This window comes from Salmo salar, chromosome ssa24, assembly GCF_905237065.1.
Source record: "Salmo salar chromosome ssa24, Ssal_v3.1, whole genome shotgun sequence".
NCBI lineage: Eukaryota > Metazoa > Chordata > Actinopteri > Salmoniformes > Salmonidae > Salmo > Salmo salar.
In genome coordinates this window covers 36,074,367-36,091,665 of record NC_059465.1, presented here as the reverse complement: position 1 = coordinate 36,091,665, position 17,299 = coordinate 36,074,367, and the positions used below count along the sequence as shown (strand labels likewise).

Here is a 17,299-nt window from a genome sequence, read left to right as displayed (position 1 = left end):
CTGAACTGATACCTAGTAACACAGCCAGTCTGAACTGATACCTAGTAACACAGCCAGTCTGAACTGATACCTAGTTACACAGCCAGTCTGAACTGATACCTAGTAACACAGCCAGTCTGAACTGATACCTAGTTACACAGCCAGTCTGAACTGATACCTAGTAACACAGCCAGTCTGAACTGATACCTAGTAACACAGCCAGTCTGAACTGATACCTAGTTACACAGCCAGTCTGAACTGATACCTAGTAACACAGCCAGTCTGAACTGATACCTAGTAACACAGCCAGTCTGAACTGATACCTAGTTACACAGCCAGTCTGAACTGATACCTAGTTACACAGCCAGTCTGAACTGATACCTAGTTACACAGCCAGTCTGAGTCTAATGAACTGATACCTAGTTACACAGCCAGTCTGAGTCTAATGAACTGATACCTAGTAACACAGCCAGTCTGAGTCTAATGAACTGATATCTAGTAACATAGCCAGTCTGAACTGATATCTAGTAACATAGCCAGTCTGAACTGATACCTAGTTACACAGCCAGTCTGAACTGATACCTAGTAACACAGCCAGTCTGAACTGATACCTAGTAACACAGCCGGTCTGAACTGATAACTAGTAACACAGCCAGTCTGAACTGATACCTAGTAACACAGCCAGTCTGAACTGATACCTAGTAACACAGCCAGTCTGAACTGATACCTAGTAACACAGCCAGTCTGAACTGATACCCAGTAACACAGCCAGTCTGAACTGATACCTAGTAACACAGCCAGTCTAAACTGATACCTAGTTACACAGCCAGTCTGAACTGATACCTAGTAACACAGCCAGTCTGAACTGATACCTAGTTACACAGCCAGTCTGAGTCTAATGAACTGATACCTAGTAACACAGCCAGTCTGAACTGATACCTAGTAACACAGCCAGTCTGAACTGATACCTAGTTACACAGCCAGTCTGAACTGATACCTAGTTACACAGCCAGTCTGAGTCTAATGAACTGATACCTAGTTACACAGCCAGTCTGAACTGATACCTAGTTACACAGCCAGTTTGAGTCTAATGAACTGATACCTAGTTACACAGCCAGTCTGAGTCTAATGAACTGATACCTAGTAACACAGCCAGTCTGAGTCTAATGAACTGATATCTGGTAACATAGCCAGTCTGAACTGATACCTAGTAACATAGCCAGTCTGAACTGATACCTAGTTACACAGCCAGTCTGAACTGATACCTAGTTACACAGCCAGTCTGAGTCTAATGACCTGATACCTAGTTACACAGCCAGTCTGAGTCTAATGAACTGATACCTAGTAACACAGCCAGTCTGAGTCTAATGAACTGATACCTAGTAACATAGCCAGTCTGAACTGATACCTAGTAACATAGCCAGTCTGAACTGATACCTAGTAACATAGCCAGTCTGAACTGATACCTAGTAACACAGCCAGTCTGAACTGATACCTAGTAACACAGCCAGTCTGAACTGATACCTAGTAACACAGCCAGTCTGAACTGATACCTAGTAACACAGCCAGTCTGAACTGATACCTAGTAACACAGCCAGTCTGAACTGATACCTAGTAACACAGCCAGTTTGAACTGATACCTAGTAACACAGCCAGTCTGAACTGATATCTAGTAACATAGCCAGTCTGAACTGATACCTAGTTACACAGCCAGTCTGAACTGATACCTAGTAACTTAGCCAGTCTGAACTGATACCTAGTTACACAGCCAGTCTGAACTGATACCTAGTAACATAGCCAGTCTGAACTGATCCCTAGTTACACAGCCAGTCTGAACTGCTACCTAGTAACACAGCCAGTCTGAACTGCTACCTAGTTACACAGCCAGTCTGAACTGCTACCTAGTTACGCAGCCAGTCTGAACTGATACCTAGTTACACAGCCAGTCTGAACTGATATCTAATAACACAGCCAGTCTGAACTGATACCTAGTAACACAGCCAGTCTGAACTGATACCTAGTTACACAGCCAGTCTGAACTGATACCTAGTAACACAGCCAGTCTGAACTGATACCTAGTTACACAGCCAGTCTGAACTGATACCTAGTTACACAGCCAGTCTGAACTGATACCTAGTAACACAGCCAGTCTGAACTGATACCTTGTAACACAGCCAGTCTGAACTGATACCTAGTAACACAGCCAGTCTGAACTGATACGTAGTAACACAGCCAGTCTGAACTGATACCTAGTAACACAGCCAGTCTGAACTGATACCTAGTAACACAGCCAGTCTGAACTGATACCCAGTAACACAGCCAGTCTGAACTGATACCCAGTAACACAGCCAGTCTGAACTGATACCTAGTAACACAGCCAGTCTGAACTGATACCTAGTTACACAGCCAGTCTGAACTGATACCTAGTAACACAGCCAGTCTGAACTGATACCTAGTAACACAGCCAGTCTGAACTGATACCTAGTTACACAGCCAGTCTGAACTGATACCTAGTAACACAGCCAGTCTGAACTGATACCTAGTTACACAGCCAGTCTGAACTGATACCTAGTAACACAGCCAGTCTGAACTGATACCTAGTAACACAGCCAGTCTGAACTGATACCTAGTTACACAGCCAGTCTGAACTGATACCTAGTAACACAGCCAGTCTGAACTGATACCTAGTAACACAGCCAGTCTGAACTGATACCTAGTAACACAGCCAGTCTGAACTGATACCTAGTTACACAGCCAGTCTGAACTGATACCTAGTAACACAGCCAGTCTGAACTGATATCTAGTAACACAGCCAGTCTGAGTCTAATGAACTGATATCTAGTAACAATGGAGAGGGTTTGGATTCATGATACTGATGGACCAAAACAAAAGCCAGGGATTTTGTGTGTGTGTGTGTGCCTGCGCATGCACGCACAGGCGTGAGTGTGTGTTTGTGTGTGTGTACACACTGTATGTGGGTGTATTGAATAAGTTATGTTTGTGAGGAACTGTGTTCGACCCACTCTGTGCAGAAATCCATGTGAGTAGCCTACAGTATGTGCAGTGCATTCGGAATATATTCAGACCCCTTGACTTTTTCCAAATGTTTTTACTTTACAGCCTTTTTCTAAAATGAATTCAATTTCCTCATCGATCTACACACAATACCCCATAATAATGAAGCGAAAACAGGTTTTTAGAAATGTTAGCAAATTTATTACAATTTTAAAAACTGAAATACCTTTTAAGGACTCTCAGACCATGAGAAACAAGATTCTCTGGTCTGATGAAACCAAGATTGAACTGTTTGGCCTGAATGCCAAGTGTCACGTCTGGAGGTGACAGCATCATGCTGTGGGGATGTTTTTCAGCGGCATGGACTGGAAGACTAGTCAGAATCAAGGGAAAGACGGAGCAAAGTACAAAGAGATCCTTGATGAAAACCTGCGCCCCAGGACCTCAGACTGGGGCAAAGGTTCACCTTCCAACAGGACAACGACCCTCAGCACACAGCCAAGACAACGCAGGAGTGGCTTCGGGACAAGTCTCTGAATGTCCCTGAGTGGACCAGCCAGAGCCCGGATTTGAACGTGATCGAACATCTCTGGAGAGAACTGAAAATAGCTATGCAGCTAAGCTCCCATCCAACCTGACAGAGCTTGAGAGGATCTGCAGAGAATAATGGGAAATACAGGTGTGCCAAGCTTGTAGTGTCATACCCAAGAAGACTCGAGGCTGTAATCGCTGCCAAAGGTGCTTCAACAAAGTACTGATAATCATTTATTTGACCTGTATATTTAACTAGGCACGTCAGTTAACAACAAACTGTTATTTACAATGATGGCCTACCCCGGCCAAACCCTAACCCGGATGACGCTGGGCCAAATGTGCGCCGCCCTATGGGACTCCCAATCACAGCTGGTTGTGATACAGCCTGGGATTGAACCAGGGTCTTTAGTGACGCCTCTAGCACTGAGATGCAGTGCCTTAGACCAATGCACCACTCGGGAGCCAAAAGCAAAAGGGTCTGAATACTTATGTAAATCTGATATTTCTGTTTTATTTTTTTTAAACTTTGCAGGAATAAAAAAAAAAAACTGTTTTTGCTTTGTCATGATGGGGTATTGTGTGTAGATTGATGAGGGAAAAAACGATGTAATCCATTTTAGAATAAGGCTGTAACGTAACAAAATGTGGAAAAAGTCAAGGGGTCTGAATACTTTCTGAATGCACTGTATGTGTTTTGCACTGAAGTGCAAGTTGTATAAAGCTTTAATCAAGGCTGCCCTATTGTGCCTGATCAGATGCGTGGTTGCTTTGTTTGTGATATGAGTGGTGTGAATGTGTGTGTGTGTGGGCTGGATTTGCAGGCCACAGTAAAAATAGTCCAGCAGCCTGGGTTGGGGATTAGATGTGTGTTGTAACAAGCAAGCTCCACAGGCTTTTCAGGGAACCTACCACAGAGTGCTGGAACAAGGACATCCTACCCACCATCTGTGGATGAGGGTTGCTGGAGTGGGTGGGATGGAAGAATAGAGCTCTCTCTGTTGAGGAGTGAGATTGCTATAGGCTGTCTTCTCCTCACTCTGTTGCTCTTCAAGGAAACCCCTTGGAACCAGACGCTGCTGCTGCTTGTTGTTGTTGATGTTTTTGTTGTTAACAATGCCTACTTGGTTGTTATGAGAAGGCACTGTCCCGTTGAGATATCTTCTCTAAGGCTGGAGAGTAGAGCCATCATATTGAGACTGTTCTGGATGGTTAAGGACAGGGCAGTATGAACCAGTTCTGACTAGGTTCAAAGGGGGGGGGGGGGGGTGGTCAGCCATTGTAGCTCCTACAAGCTGAATGACTACTACACACTGTAGACCAGCTGAATGACTACTACACACTGTAGACCAGCTGAATGACTACTACACACTGTAGACCAGCTGAATGACTACTACACACTATAGACCAGTTGAACGACTACTACACGCTGTTGACCAGCTGAATGACTACTACACACTGTAGACCAGCTGAATGACTACTACACACTGTAGACCAGCTGAATGACTACTACACACTGTAGACCAGCTGAATGACTACTACACACTGTAGACCAGCTGAATGACTACTACACACTGTAGACCAGCTGAATGACTACTACACACTGTTGACCAGCTGAATGACTACTACACACTGTAGACCAGCTGAATGACTACTACACACTGTAGACCAGCTGAATGACTACTACACACTGTAGACCAGCTGAATGACTACTACACACTGTAGACCAGCTGAATGACTACTACACACTGTAGACCAGCTGAATGACTACTACACACTGTAGACCAGCTGAATGACTACTACACACTGTAGACCAGCTGAATGACTACTACACACTGTAGACCAGCTGAATGACTACTACACACTGTAGACCAGCTGAATGACTACTACACACTGTAGACCAGCTGAATGACTACTACACACTGTAGACCAGCTGAATGACTACTACACACTGTAGACCAGCTGAATGACTACTACACACTGTAGACCAGCTGAATGACTACTACACACTGTAGACCAGCTGAATGACTACTACACACTGTAGACCAGCTGAATGACTACTACACACTGTAGACCAGCTGAATGACTACTACACACTGTAGACCAGCTGAATGACTACTACACACTGTAGACCAGCTGAATGACTACTACACACTGTAGACCAGCTGAATGACTACTACACACTGTAGACCAGCTGAATGACTACTACACACTGTAGACCAGCTGAATGACTACTACACACTGTAGACCAGCTGAATGACTACTACACACTGTAGACCAGCTGAATGACTACTACACACTGTAGACCAGCTGAATGACTACTACACACTGTAGACCAGCTGAATGACTACTACAGACTGTAGACCAGCTGAATGACTACTACACACTGTAGACCAGCTGAATGACTACTACACACTGTAGACCAGCTGAATGACTACTACACACTGTAGACCAGCTGAATGACTACTACACACTGTAGACCAGCTGAATGACTACTACAGACTGTAGACCAGCTGAATGACTACTACACACTGTAGACCAGCTGAATGACTACTACACACTGTAGACCAGCTGAATGACTACTACAGACTGTAGACCAGCTGAATGACTACTACACACTGTAGACCAGCTGAATGACTACTACACACTGTAGACCAGCTGAATGACTACTACACACTGTAGACCAGCTGAATGACTACTACAGACTGTAGACCAGCTGAATGACTACTACACACTGTAGACCAGCTGAATGACTACTACACACTGTAGACCAGCTGAATGACTACTACACACTGTAGACCAGCTGAATGACTACTACACACTGTAGACCAGCTGAATGACTACTACACACTGTAGACCAGCTGAATGACTACTACACACTGTAGACCAGCTGAATGACTACTACACACTGTAGACCAGCTGAATGACTACTACACACTGTAGACCAGCTGAATGACTACTACACACTGTAGACCAGCTGAATGACTACTACACACTGTAGACCAGCTGAATGACTACTACACACTGTAGACCAGCTGAATGACTACTACACACTGTAGACCAGCTGAATGACTACTACACACTGTAGACCAGCTGAATGACTACTACACACTGTAGACCAGCTGAATGACTACTACACACTGTAGACCAGCTGAATGACTACTACACACTGTAGACCAGCTGAATGACTACTACACACTGTAGACCAGCTGAATGACTACTACACACTGTAGACCAGCTGAATGACTACTACACACTGTAGACCAGCTGAATGACTACTACACACTGTAGACCAGCTGAATGACTACTACACACTGTAGACCAGCTGAATGACTACTACACACTGTAGACCAGCTGAATGACTACTACACACTGTAGACCAGCTGAATGACTACTACACACTGTAGACCAGCTGAATGACTACTACACACTGTAGACCAGCTGAATGACTACTACACACTGTAGACCAGCTGAATGACTACTACACACTGTAGACCAGCTGAATGACTACTACACACTGTAGACCAGCTGAATGACTACTACACACTGTAGACCAGCTGAATGACTACTACACACTGTAGACCAGCTGAATGACTACTACACACTGTAGACCAGCTGAATGACTACTACACACTGTAGACCAGCTGAATGACTACTACACACTGTAGACCAGCTGAATGACTACTACACACTGTAGACCAGCTGAATGACTACTACACACTGTAGACCAGCTGAATGACTACTACACACTGTAGACCAGCTGAATGACTACTACACACTGTAGACCAGCTGAATGACTACTACACACTGTAGACCAGCTGAATGACTACTACACACTGTAGACCAGCTGAATGACTACTACACACTGTAGACCAGCTGAATGACTACTACACACTGTAGACCAGCTGAATGACTACTACACACTGTAGACCAGCTGAATGACTACTACACACTGTAGACCAGCTGAATGACTACTACACACTGTAGACCAGCTGAATGACTACTACACACTGTAGACCAGCTGAATGACTACTACACACTGTAGACCAGCTGAATGACTACTACACACTGTAGACCAGCTGAATGACTACTACACACTGTAGACCAGCTGAATGACTACTACACACTGTAGACCAGCTGAATGACTACTACACACTGTAGACCAGCTGAATGACTACTACACACTGTAGACCAGCTGAATGACTACTACACACTGTAGACCAGCTGAATGACTACTACACACTGTAGACCAGCTGAATGACTACTACACACTGTAGACCAGCTGAATGACTACTACACACTGTAGACCAGCTGAATGACTACTACACACTGTAGACCAGCTGAATGACTACTACACACTGTAGACCAGCTGAATGACTACTACACACTGTAGACCAGCTGAATGACTACTACACACTGTAGACCAGCTGAATGACTACTACACACTGTAGACCAGCTGAATGACTACTACACACTGTAGACCAGCTGAATGACTACTACACACTGTAGACCAGCTGAATGACTACTACACACTGTAGACCAGCTGAATGACTACTACACACTGTAGACCAGCTGAATGACTACTACACACTGTAGACCAGCTGAATGACTACTACACACTGTAGACCAGCTGAATGACTACTACACACTGTAGACCAGCTGAATGACTACTACACACTGTAGACCAGCTGAATGACTACTACACACTATAGACCAGCTGAATGACTACTACACACTGTAGACCAGCTGAATGACTACTACACACTGTAGACCAGCTGAATGACTACTACACACTGTAGACCAGCTGAATGACTACTACACACTGTAGACCAGCTGAATGACTACTACACACTGTAGACCAGCTGAATGACTACTACACACTGTTGACCAGCTGAATGACTACTACACACTGTAGACCAGCTGAATGACTACTACAGACTGTAGACCAGCTGAATGACTACTACACACTGTAGACCAGCTGAATGACTACTACAGTGGGCACCAAAATTACTGGCACCCCTGGCTGGCAATGCACAAACAATACTTAAAAAAATATAAACAATATAATTACAGAGATAAACTCAAAATACCAACATGTGAGAAATACTGTACTTTATTAATGTTTCAATGGAACCAACCAAAATCATACAATTATTTAATACAAAATAAATGTAACCAAAATCAAGGTTTCGTAGTTATTGGCACTCCTCATTTAGTACTTAGTGCCACCAACTCTGGCAACGATAACAGCATGGAGTCTTTTCCTGTAATGGTTGACAAGGTTAAGGAACACATTTGGATTTTGGACCATTCCTCATGCAGATCCTTTCAAGATCCTTCACATTCTTGGGTTTGCGCTTATCAACTGTCCTCTTCCACTCAGCCCACAGGTTTTCTATTGGATTGAAGTCCGGCGACTGAGATGGCCATGGCAGAACATTGATGTTGTTGTCACAGAACCATATCTGTGTGGATCTTGAGGTATGTTTCGGGTCATTGTCTTGTTGGAAAGTCCACCTGCGGCCAAGTCCCAGCCTTCTGGCAGAGGAAATCAGATTGTCAGCCAAAATTGCCTGATACTTGGTGGAATTCATTATGCCATCAATCTTAACCAGTGCCCCTGGACCGCTGGAATTAAAACAGCCCCAAAACATCACTGACCCTCCTCCATATTTCACCGTGGGTATGAGGTGCCTCTCCTTGTATGCATCTCTGTTTCGATGCGAAATATGCTGATTCTGTATCTGACCAAAACGTTCAATTTTGGTCTCATCTGACCAGAGCACCTTCTTCCAGTCATAATTTAAATGACGTTTGGCAAACTCCAAGCGCTTGTGTCTGTGTCTTGGGGTCAGAAAGGGCTTTCTTCTGGCAACCCTTCCAAAGAGCCTGTGGTTGTGAAGGTGGTGTCTGATGGTGCTTTTTGAAACCTGGTGGCCCCAAGACGCCACCAAGGCCTGCAATTCTTTCACAGTGATTCTTGGTGATTTTGTTGCTTCTCTCACCATCCTCCTCCCTATCCTGGGGGGCAAAATGCATTTGCGTCCTCTACCCTTGAGGTTTTCAACTGTTCCATATCTTTTGAATTTCTTAATAATTGCCCTGACAGTGCTCAGTGGTATATTCAATCATTTGTGGATCTTCTTGCAGCCATTACCAGATTTATGAAGGTCTACGACCATCTGTCCCTTTTGAACTGCCAGTTCTTTTGTTTTCTTCATGGTGTTGGATGACAGCGGGATATTGCATGCGTTACCTCATTTTTCAACCCTAGTGAAACAGGAAGTGATGTAATGGCTCAATATAGTTCCTTAAGACTTAGATAAACTTAAATAAGTGGAATTTAATTTATGGTTTAATTTTGGTAGATGTTATTTACAATAATCTTTAAGGGTGCCATTCATTGTGAAACCTTGATTTGGAGGACATTGATATTTAATTCAATCAATAAATTATTTTGGTTGGTTCCATTGAAACATTAATAAAGTACAGTATTTTGAGTTTCTCTGTAATTATATTGTTTATATTTGTTTAAGCATTGTTTGTGCATTTCCAGTCAGGGGTGCCAGTAATTTTGGTGCCCACTGTACACACTGTAGACCGCTGAATGACTACTACATGGCCACAGGACAGGTACTCCAATAGTGCAGTAGGCCGACAGAGACAGACAGACCGACGCAGTCTGCTAGGTGTTCTGACATGGTCTGGTTGCTCGGGACATGGAGGTTGCTGCTATGCTCCAACCCATGCCCCATAGCTGGAAGATGTGTGTGTGTGTACTATACCTGAGCTATTGGTGCGCCCGCGGTACACGTCGTCGTAGGCCTTCCACTGCTGTGTGACCTGGTAGGCATGGATAAACACCACCAGTACCCCAACCAGGCAGATGAGAGGCACCAGGGCTGCTGTACACAGAGCAGCATAGATATTAGGAATGAAACACCTGCAGAGAGAGAGAGAGACAGGGAAGAGAGAGGGGGAGGGAGAGAGTGAGAGAGGAGGGGAAACGAGAGATATGGGGGGTGTTATTACAAAAAAACGTGCAGTAAACCACCAAGGAAAGGAGCAAACGTAAGCTATGTTTTTTTACTATGCTGCGTTACAGTAGGTAAAGATCTTGTTGCTTCAACATTCTTAAACAGGATCTTGGCCCTGATACATCTGAGCCTTCATAACACACTCAGAATTCCCAGTTAATAACAAGCTTCAAAGACATTTCCTTTCTGTACAAACATGAAGTTAAACCTCCCTCTCACCACTAGCTCAGCCCTGAAGCAACCTGGGGATCACATCTAAATACACTAAAGTGTTTTTCTGTTTAAGACTTTCGGGAGGGGACAAACAAAACATTTTCCCTCCTTTTTAAAATGGAGTCTTATTTTTTTAGAGCTTTATGTCGATATATCTGCTCTGTTAGCCCTCGCTTGTATTCTCTCCAGTCTCAGGGTGCCAAAGTGACAGAGAGGTGGAGAGCGTGCCAAGAGGGCAGGACTGCTCTAGTCTCTGCTGCTGGTTAGGGAATGATTAGAACTATCTGGCAGGGGATCAGATCCACCACTATCACTGACCACTTCAAATAAAACATCTAACACTTCTCTTCCGAGCTCTGGTCAAATACTGATCCTGGGCTCTATCTTAACAAACCTAATGCAATGGTCAATCTAAGCGCTGGCAGTAGTGCTATCAGTTCAAGGGTGTGTCAGAAATCTTTTTGATCATTTAACAAGCAAGAACGATGGGTGCCGTGCTGGCGGTAGTGCTAAATGGCTGGATATTGATTAATAAATCAATTGTATGTGTCGAGGCTTGACCCCTTCACTGGCCAATCAGAACCTGCTCCATGGCTAAATATGTGGTTGTTTCAAGTTGTGTTTACGGTCTTTTATGTATCGACTCCGAATCAACTCCAATTCCAATGTTAGTCACTTATAGTTTGTTAAACAGCTTTCAAAAGCGTTTTTTTTTTTTACCTATCCCATCTTTGCTTAATACGTTAACTTGAACCTATTTGCAGTCCACATTGTTGTAAGTAATTGCATGGCTTCAATATGGAAATATATAGGCCTACATAGCATGCACACTGATATAAGAGCTAGGCCTATTGTAAATTGCATTATGGCTGAGCATGGACATAACAAAAATGATCGGTAAGCAAGATTCAATTAATTATTGATAAGGCCTAAAAAGACTGCGAATAAAAAGACAGCGAAACAAAACAAAACAATAAATTGTTTTAAATAGGCTGTCTAAATACACTTACAGGCACCATAATGGCTTCCTGTGGGCATATAATATTAAAACAACGCAGACTAAGGAGGGTTTTACACACATCTAAACTTTTCACAGTAGCTGGACAAAGATCCATTATCAAGAGTAAAGGAGAATGTCCACTAGTGGTCTCAAATAAATGTTTTCTGAAAATAATCGGAACCATTTTACAGATCAGATCGCATTCACACTTCTTCTGAATTCAAGCAATTGTTACAGGGAAATATCTTGTAAATATGATGTTCACCGGTTCTCATCTCTGGTTTCATGATGGGCATGGGACTCATGTAGCCAACATCATGGAGGGCTTTTATGCACGTCCAAAACGTTAAATAATGTACGCCTGCCTACAATACATAGAGAAAAGGGCAATGTCAGCGCACTGTTTCACTCCTCTCAAACTTGATCTTTTAATAAAGCTTTGGTGATTAAAATTGATTTCCAAGCGGTCTTACGTGCAAAACTCTTTATCGACAGTCTTGACTAATTTGTGATTGAATTGGACAACAAAAAAAGCCTTTGTTGAGAGGAGGTGAGGCTATGCTTGGTTTTTAATCAAATAAAACTAAATAGGGGCCTCCCAAGTGACGCAGTGGTCTAAGGCACTGCATTGCAGTGCTTGTGGTGTCACTACAGACCCGGGTTCGATCCCAAAAACAACTCGGCTGTGACCGGGAGACCCATGAGGCCCAGCGTCGTTTGGGTTTGGGGAGGGTTTGGTTGGCCGGGATTTCCCCTCCCAACGTGCTCTAGCGACTCCCTGTGGTGGGCCAGGCGCCTGCAAGCTGCCACCGGTCACCAGTTGCACAGTGTTTCCTCCGACACGTTGGTGCTTCTGGGTTAAGCGAGCAGCGTGTCAAGAAGCTGTGCGGCTTGGCAGGGTCGTGCTTCAGAGGACACATAGCTCTCGACCTTCGCCTCTCCCGAGTCCGTATGGGAGTTGCAGCGATGGGACAAGATTGTTTCTACCAATTGGGGAGAAAAAGGGGTAAAAATACAGAAGAAAAAAAACATGTAAAGATTTTTTTATTTTTATGTTTGTAAATACGAAGTATACAGGCACTAAAAGCACATTACTCTTGTTCCATATGGGAAGTCTGCATCACAGCTGGATAGGCTGTTTCCGCTGTCAAAACCAGCTAAAACCAGCTTTTGGTTGGTTTTAAATATCCCTAACAGGGCTCCCTGAAATGAACACTTTAGATGCTGTTTTTAAGGACACACCTTAAACATTTCCACCACTACCATCTGAGCACAAGCAAGCTGATCTAAGATGGGTTAACTACCAATCCTTGAGCAACAGTTTGAAAATAACAGAGCGCTGGCTTTAACAGGTGGAAATTGTGGTTGAACGACCGTTTGACACTAGCACCGTCTTAACGCCAGCCGAAAATAGACCCCCCTGAGTTCAGTGTCATATTTGATCTTCGTTTAGCTTTTAAATACATCAGAATTATAGGTTGATGAGCTGAAATACAGTGCAGTTACTTTGCCGTGTTAGTGTATGGAGTGTGTATGTGTGTGTCTGTCTGTGTGAGTGAGTGTGTTTAAGCTCACACTCAGTGTTTGTGCCCTTGCAGCAGCACATTCCACCATGGTTGGAGAGGGTAAAGAGTTCAGGACAGCACCACCGTGTGCCAAATAGCACACTCAGACATGACTCCTATACTCGGTCTCACACAACAAACACAACACACTGCCTTGGGAGAGTGCAGCAAGACCGTGTGTTCTTTCTGAGGGGTATCCCAGCCCCGACGGCCCTCAAGTCACCCTCCCAGTGTTAAGCCTAGACACGGTGTCCAGTCCAAGCTAGGCCAAGCAGCTAGCTGCTCTATGGCCAGCCACAGTCAGACCCCCCATGGTTCCTTGTTATGGATCTAAACAATACAGCAGGAACAATATTCATATTGTCTGCCTGCCTGCCTGTCTCTCGCACTCCAATTTATTCTACCTATGCCCTCCCTACCTTTCTCTCTCCCCCTCCTTTGTGGTAATCTATTCTGAGGAATTCACTCCCGTAATCTGTCCAGTACCTGTTGTGTTCCAATGGTGTCACTAAGAAGGTAGGGAGTCTGTGTTTGGCTCTGGGGAAAAACAACCCTGCCTTGTGACTTTACGTTTACCTCAATAAGCACGCCAATGGTGCCATCTCACAGCACACAAACACAGCTGTACCCTCCTCCATCCGGATAAATCCGTTATGTTAGACATAGTAGAATGTGAAGTATGTGAAATAATAATAATACTATAAATAATACAGTACTGCACCATGTTCTTCCTGCTTGAGGAAGTGTAAATAGACATGTTGTTGGTGGTCCTGTGGTGTTTGTGTGTCCTTGTGGGAGGAGTTGGTCCTGGAACTCTTGGGTTGCATTCCAATAATCTCACCTTTCTACCAAAGTGTGCACTTGTTCACTTTCCTTCATAGATTTGAAAGGAAATGACTGGTTTATGGAAATTCAGTCTAGACCATGCTTACACCAATTCTAATGCTTTTACATTAGTGGGAAGTAGTGAACGAGTGCACAGTTCAGGGAGAAGGAGAGATTGTTGGGATGCGGGACGCAACAAGTTGAGCAACATTTTAAGTTGACTGAATTTTTGCCTGTGTTTTCTCAAGTTTGGGCCAACTAAAAAGGTTTAATTCAGGTAACACTGATTGAAAAGTTGAGTAAACAAAAAAAAGCTGTGGAACCAGTTACTTAATAATATATATATATATATTTTTTAACCGTGTAGTGAATTTCCTGACTTCCTGTGCACAACCTGCAGATTAATATCATGTTGTAAGGATGTGATGTCCTCCACTTGAAATGGGCCATGAATTCTTATATGCAGACCAGTTTGAGAACTACAGCACGGGATATTAAACCTGTTTGGGATAGGGGGCAGTATTTTCACGGCCGGATAAAAAACGTACCTGATTTAATCTGGTTACTACTCCTGCCCAGAAACTAGAATATGCATATAATTAGTAGATTTGGATAGAAAACACCCTAAAGTTTCTAAAACTGTTAATATGGTGTCTGTGAAAATAACAGAACTCATATGGCAGGCCAAAACCTGAGAAGATTCCATACAGGAAGTGCCCTGTCTGACAATTTGTTCTCCTTCTGTGGCATCTCTATCGAAAATACAGCATCTGTGCTGTAACGTGACATTTTCTAAGGCTTCCATTGGCTCTCAGAAGGCGCCAGAAAGTGTAATGGGGTGTCTGCAGTCTCTGGGCGAAAAACAGCAGGAGTTTTTGTGAGTGGTCAGGCAAGGAACAGTGACACTGGAGATGCGCGTCCACGAGACGACTAAATTTTTTTCTTTCAGCCTTTGAATGAATACAACATCGCCCGGTTGGAATATTATCGCTATTTTACGAGAAAAATAGCATAAGAATTGATTTTAAACAGCGTTTGACATGCTTCTAAGTACGGTAATGGAATATTTTGAATTGTTTTGTCACGAAATGCGCTTGCGCGTCACCCTTCGGATTGTGACCTGAACGCACGAACAAAACGGAGGTATTTGAATATAACTATGGATTATTTGGAACCAAAACAACATTTGTTGTTGAAGTAGAAGTCCTGGGAGTGCATTCTGACGAAGAACAGCAAAGGTAATCCAATTTTTCTTATAGTAAATCTGAGTTTGGTGAAGGCCAAACTTGGTGGGTGTCAAATTAGCTAGCCATGATGGCCGGGCTATGTACTCAGAATATTGCATATTAAAATCTGACACCGCGATTGCATAAAGGAGTTCTGTATCTATAATTCTTAAAATAATTGTTATGTTTTTTGTCAACGTTTATCGTGAGTAATTTAGTAAATTCACCGGAAGTTTGCGGTGGGTATGCTAGTTCTGAACATCACATGCTAATGTAAAAAGCTGGTTTTTGATATAAATATGAACTTGATTGAACAAAACATGCATGTATTGTATAACATAATGTCCTAGGAGTGTCATCTGATGAAGATCATCAAAGGTTAGTGCTGCATTTAGCTGTGGTTTTGGTTTTTGTGACATATATGCTTGCTTTGAAAATGGCTGTGTGATTATTTTTGGCAGGGTACTCTCCTGACATAATCTAATGTTTTGCTTTCGCTTTAAAGCCTTTTTGAAATCGGACAATGTGGTTAGATAACGAGAGTCTTGTCTTTAAAATGGTGTATAATAGTTATATGTTTGAGAAATTGAAGTTACAGCATTTTTTAGGTATTTGTATTTTGCGCCACGCTCTACCATTGGATATTGGTGAGGCGTTCCGCTAGTGGAACGTCTGTCCCTAACAGGTTAAATCATTAAACCTTCCTCATATGCACACCTACACACAGGCTCCTTATACACACTGGCTCCTTATCAACTTCAATGTAGAGTTAATCCCTCAGAAGTGAATTTCTTCCAACCTCCACCCTCTGTACTGCTCTACAACCTGCACCCTCCACTCCCCTATACCGCTATTCCACCCTCCACCCTCTGTACTGCTCTACAACCTGCACCCTCCACTCCCCTGTACCGCTATTCCACCCTCCACCCTCTGTACTGCTCTACAACCTGCACCCTCCACTACCCTGTACCACTATTCCACTCTCTACCCCGCACCGCTCTTCCACCCTCCACCCCCTGTACCGCTCTTCCACCCTCCACCCCCTGTACCGTCTACACCTGGTAGACTGGAATGGACCTACTCAAGTAGCCAGAACTGGGAACGTATAGGTGTGTAACTTACACATTCCTCATCCGACTATGAATAAGTGTGTGTGTTTGTGAGAGTGTGTGTTATCTATATAACATCAGGAACTGGGTTAAGTACTGTGTGTGTATATGTAAGAATAATTTGTGTTTGTGTTGTACAAAGCATGTGGGTATTTCTCTTTTCACTCACCAAGTGTGTGTGCGCTCCGGTGAGTGTGTGTACTCCTGTGTGTGTGTGTGTGTGTGTGTGTGTGTGTGTGTGTGTGTGTGTGTGTGTGTGTGTGTGTGTGTGTGTGTGTATACTCCTGAGTGTGTTTCCTTCACTCACACATCCCCATGCACCAGGCCGTAGACACTGTGTATGGTCCAGCCAAAGCCCCCCAGCAGAACGATGACCAGGATGATGATGACCAGAGCAGGAAGTCCCCAGCCCAGCAGGAAGTAGACCAGGTAACGTCTCTCTGTCTGCTCATCGTTCATCACCAACACCAGCCAGAAGTTTACCGCCTGAGGGGTGTGGAGGAGAGGAAGAGAGGGGTGGGACAAAAGAGTGGGGTGGGGAGGAGAGGAAAAGAGAGGTGGGACAAAAGAGAGGGGTGAGGAGGAGGAGGAGAGGGGTGGAGGAGAGGATAGGCAGGAGGAGGAGGAGAGGGGTGGAGGAGAGGGTAGGGAGGAGGAAGTGGAGAGGGTATGGAGGAGGAGGAGGAGGAGAGGGTATGGAGGAGGAGGAGAGTGGTAGAGGAGGAGGAGTGAGGTGGAGGAGAGGGTAGGGAGGAGGAGAGGGTAGGGAGGAGGAAGAGGAGAGGGTATGGAGGAGGAG

General features: G+C 44.1%; 1 protein-coding gene across 2 annotated transcripts in view; it reads right to left on the bottom strand.

The window, feature by feature from the left end:
• Positions 1–17,299, bottom strand: part of LOC106585809 (adhesion G-protein coupled receptor V1) — a 235,723-nt gene that overhangs the window by 43,685 nt on the left and 174,739 nt on the right. For both annotated transcript variants that reach the window (XM_014172456.2, XM_014172457.2), the window contains 2 exons: positions 16,808–16,986; positions 10,311–10,468 (listed from right to left, as the gene is read on the bottom strand). In XM_014172456.2, the coding sequence (XP_014027931.2) occupies positions 10,311–10,468; positions 16,808–16,986 (337 nt within the window). The remainder of the gene's footprint in view (positions 1–10,310; positions 10,469–16,807; positions 16,987–17,299) is intronic.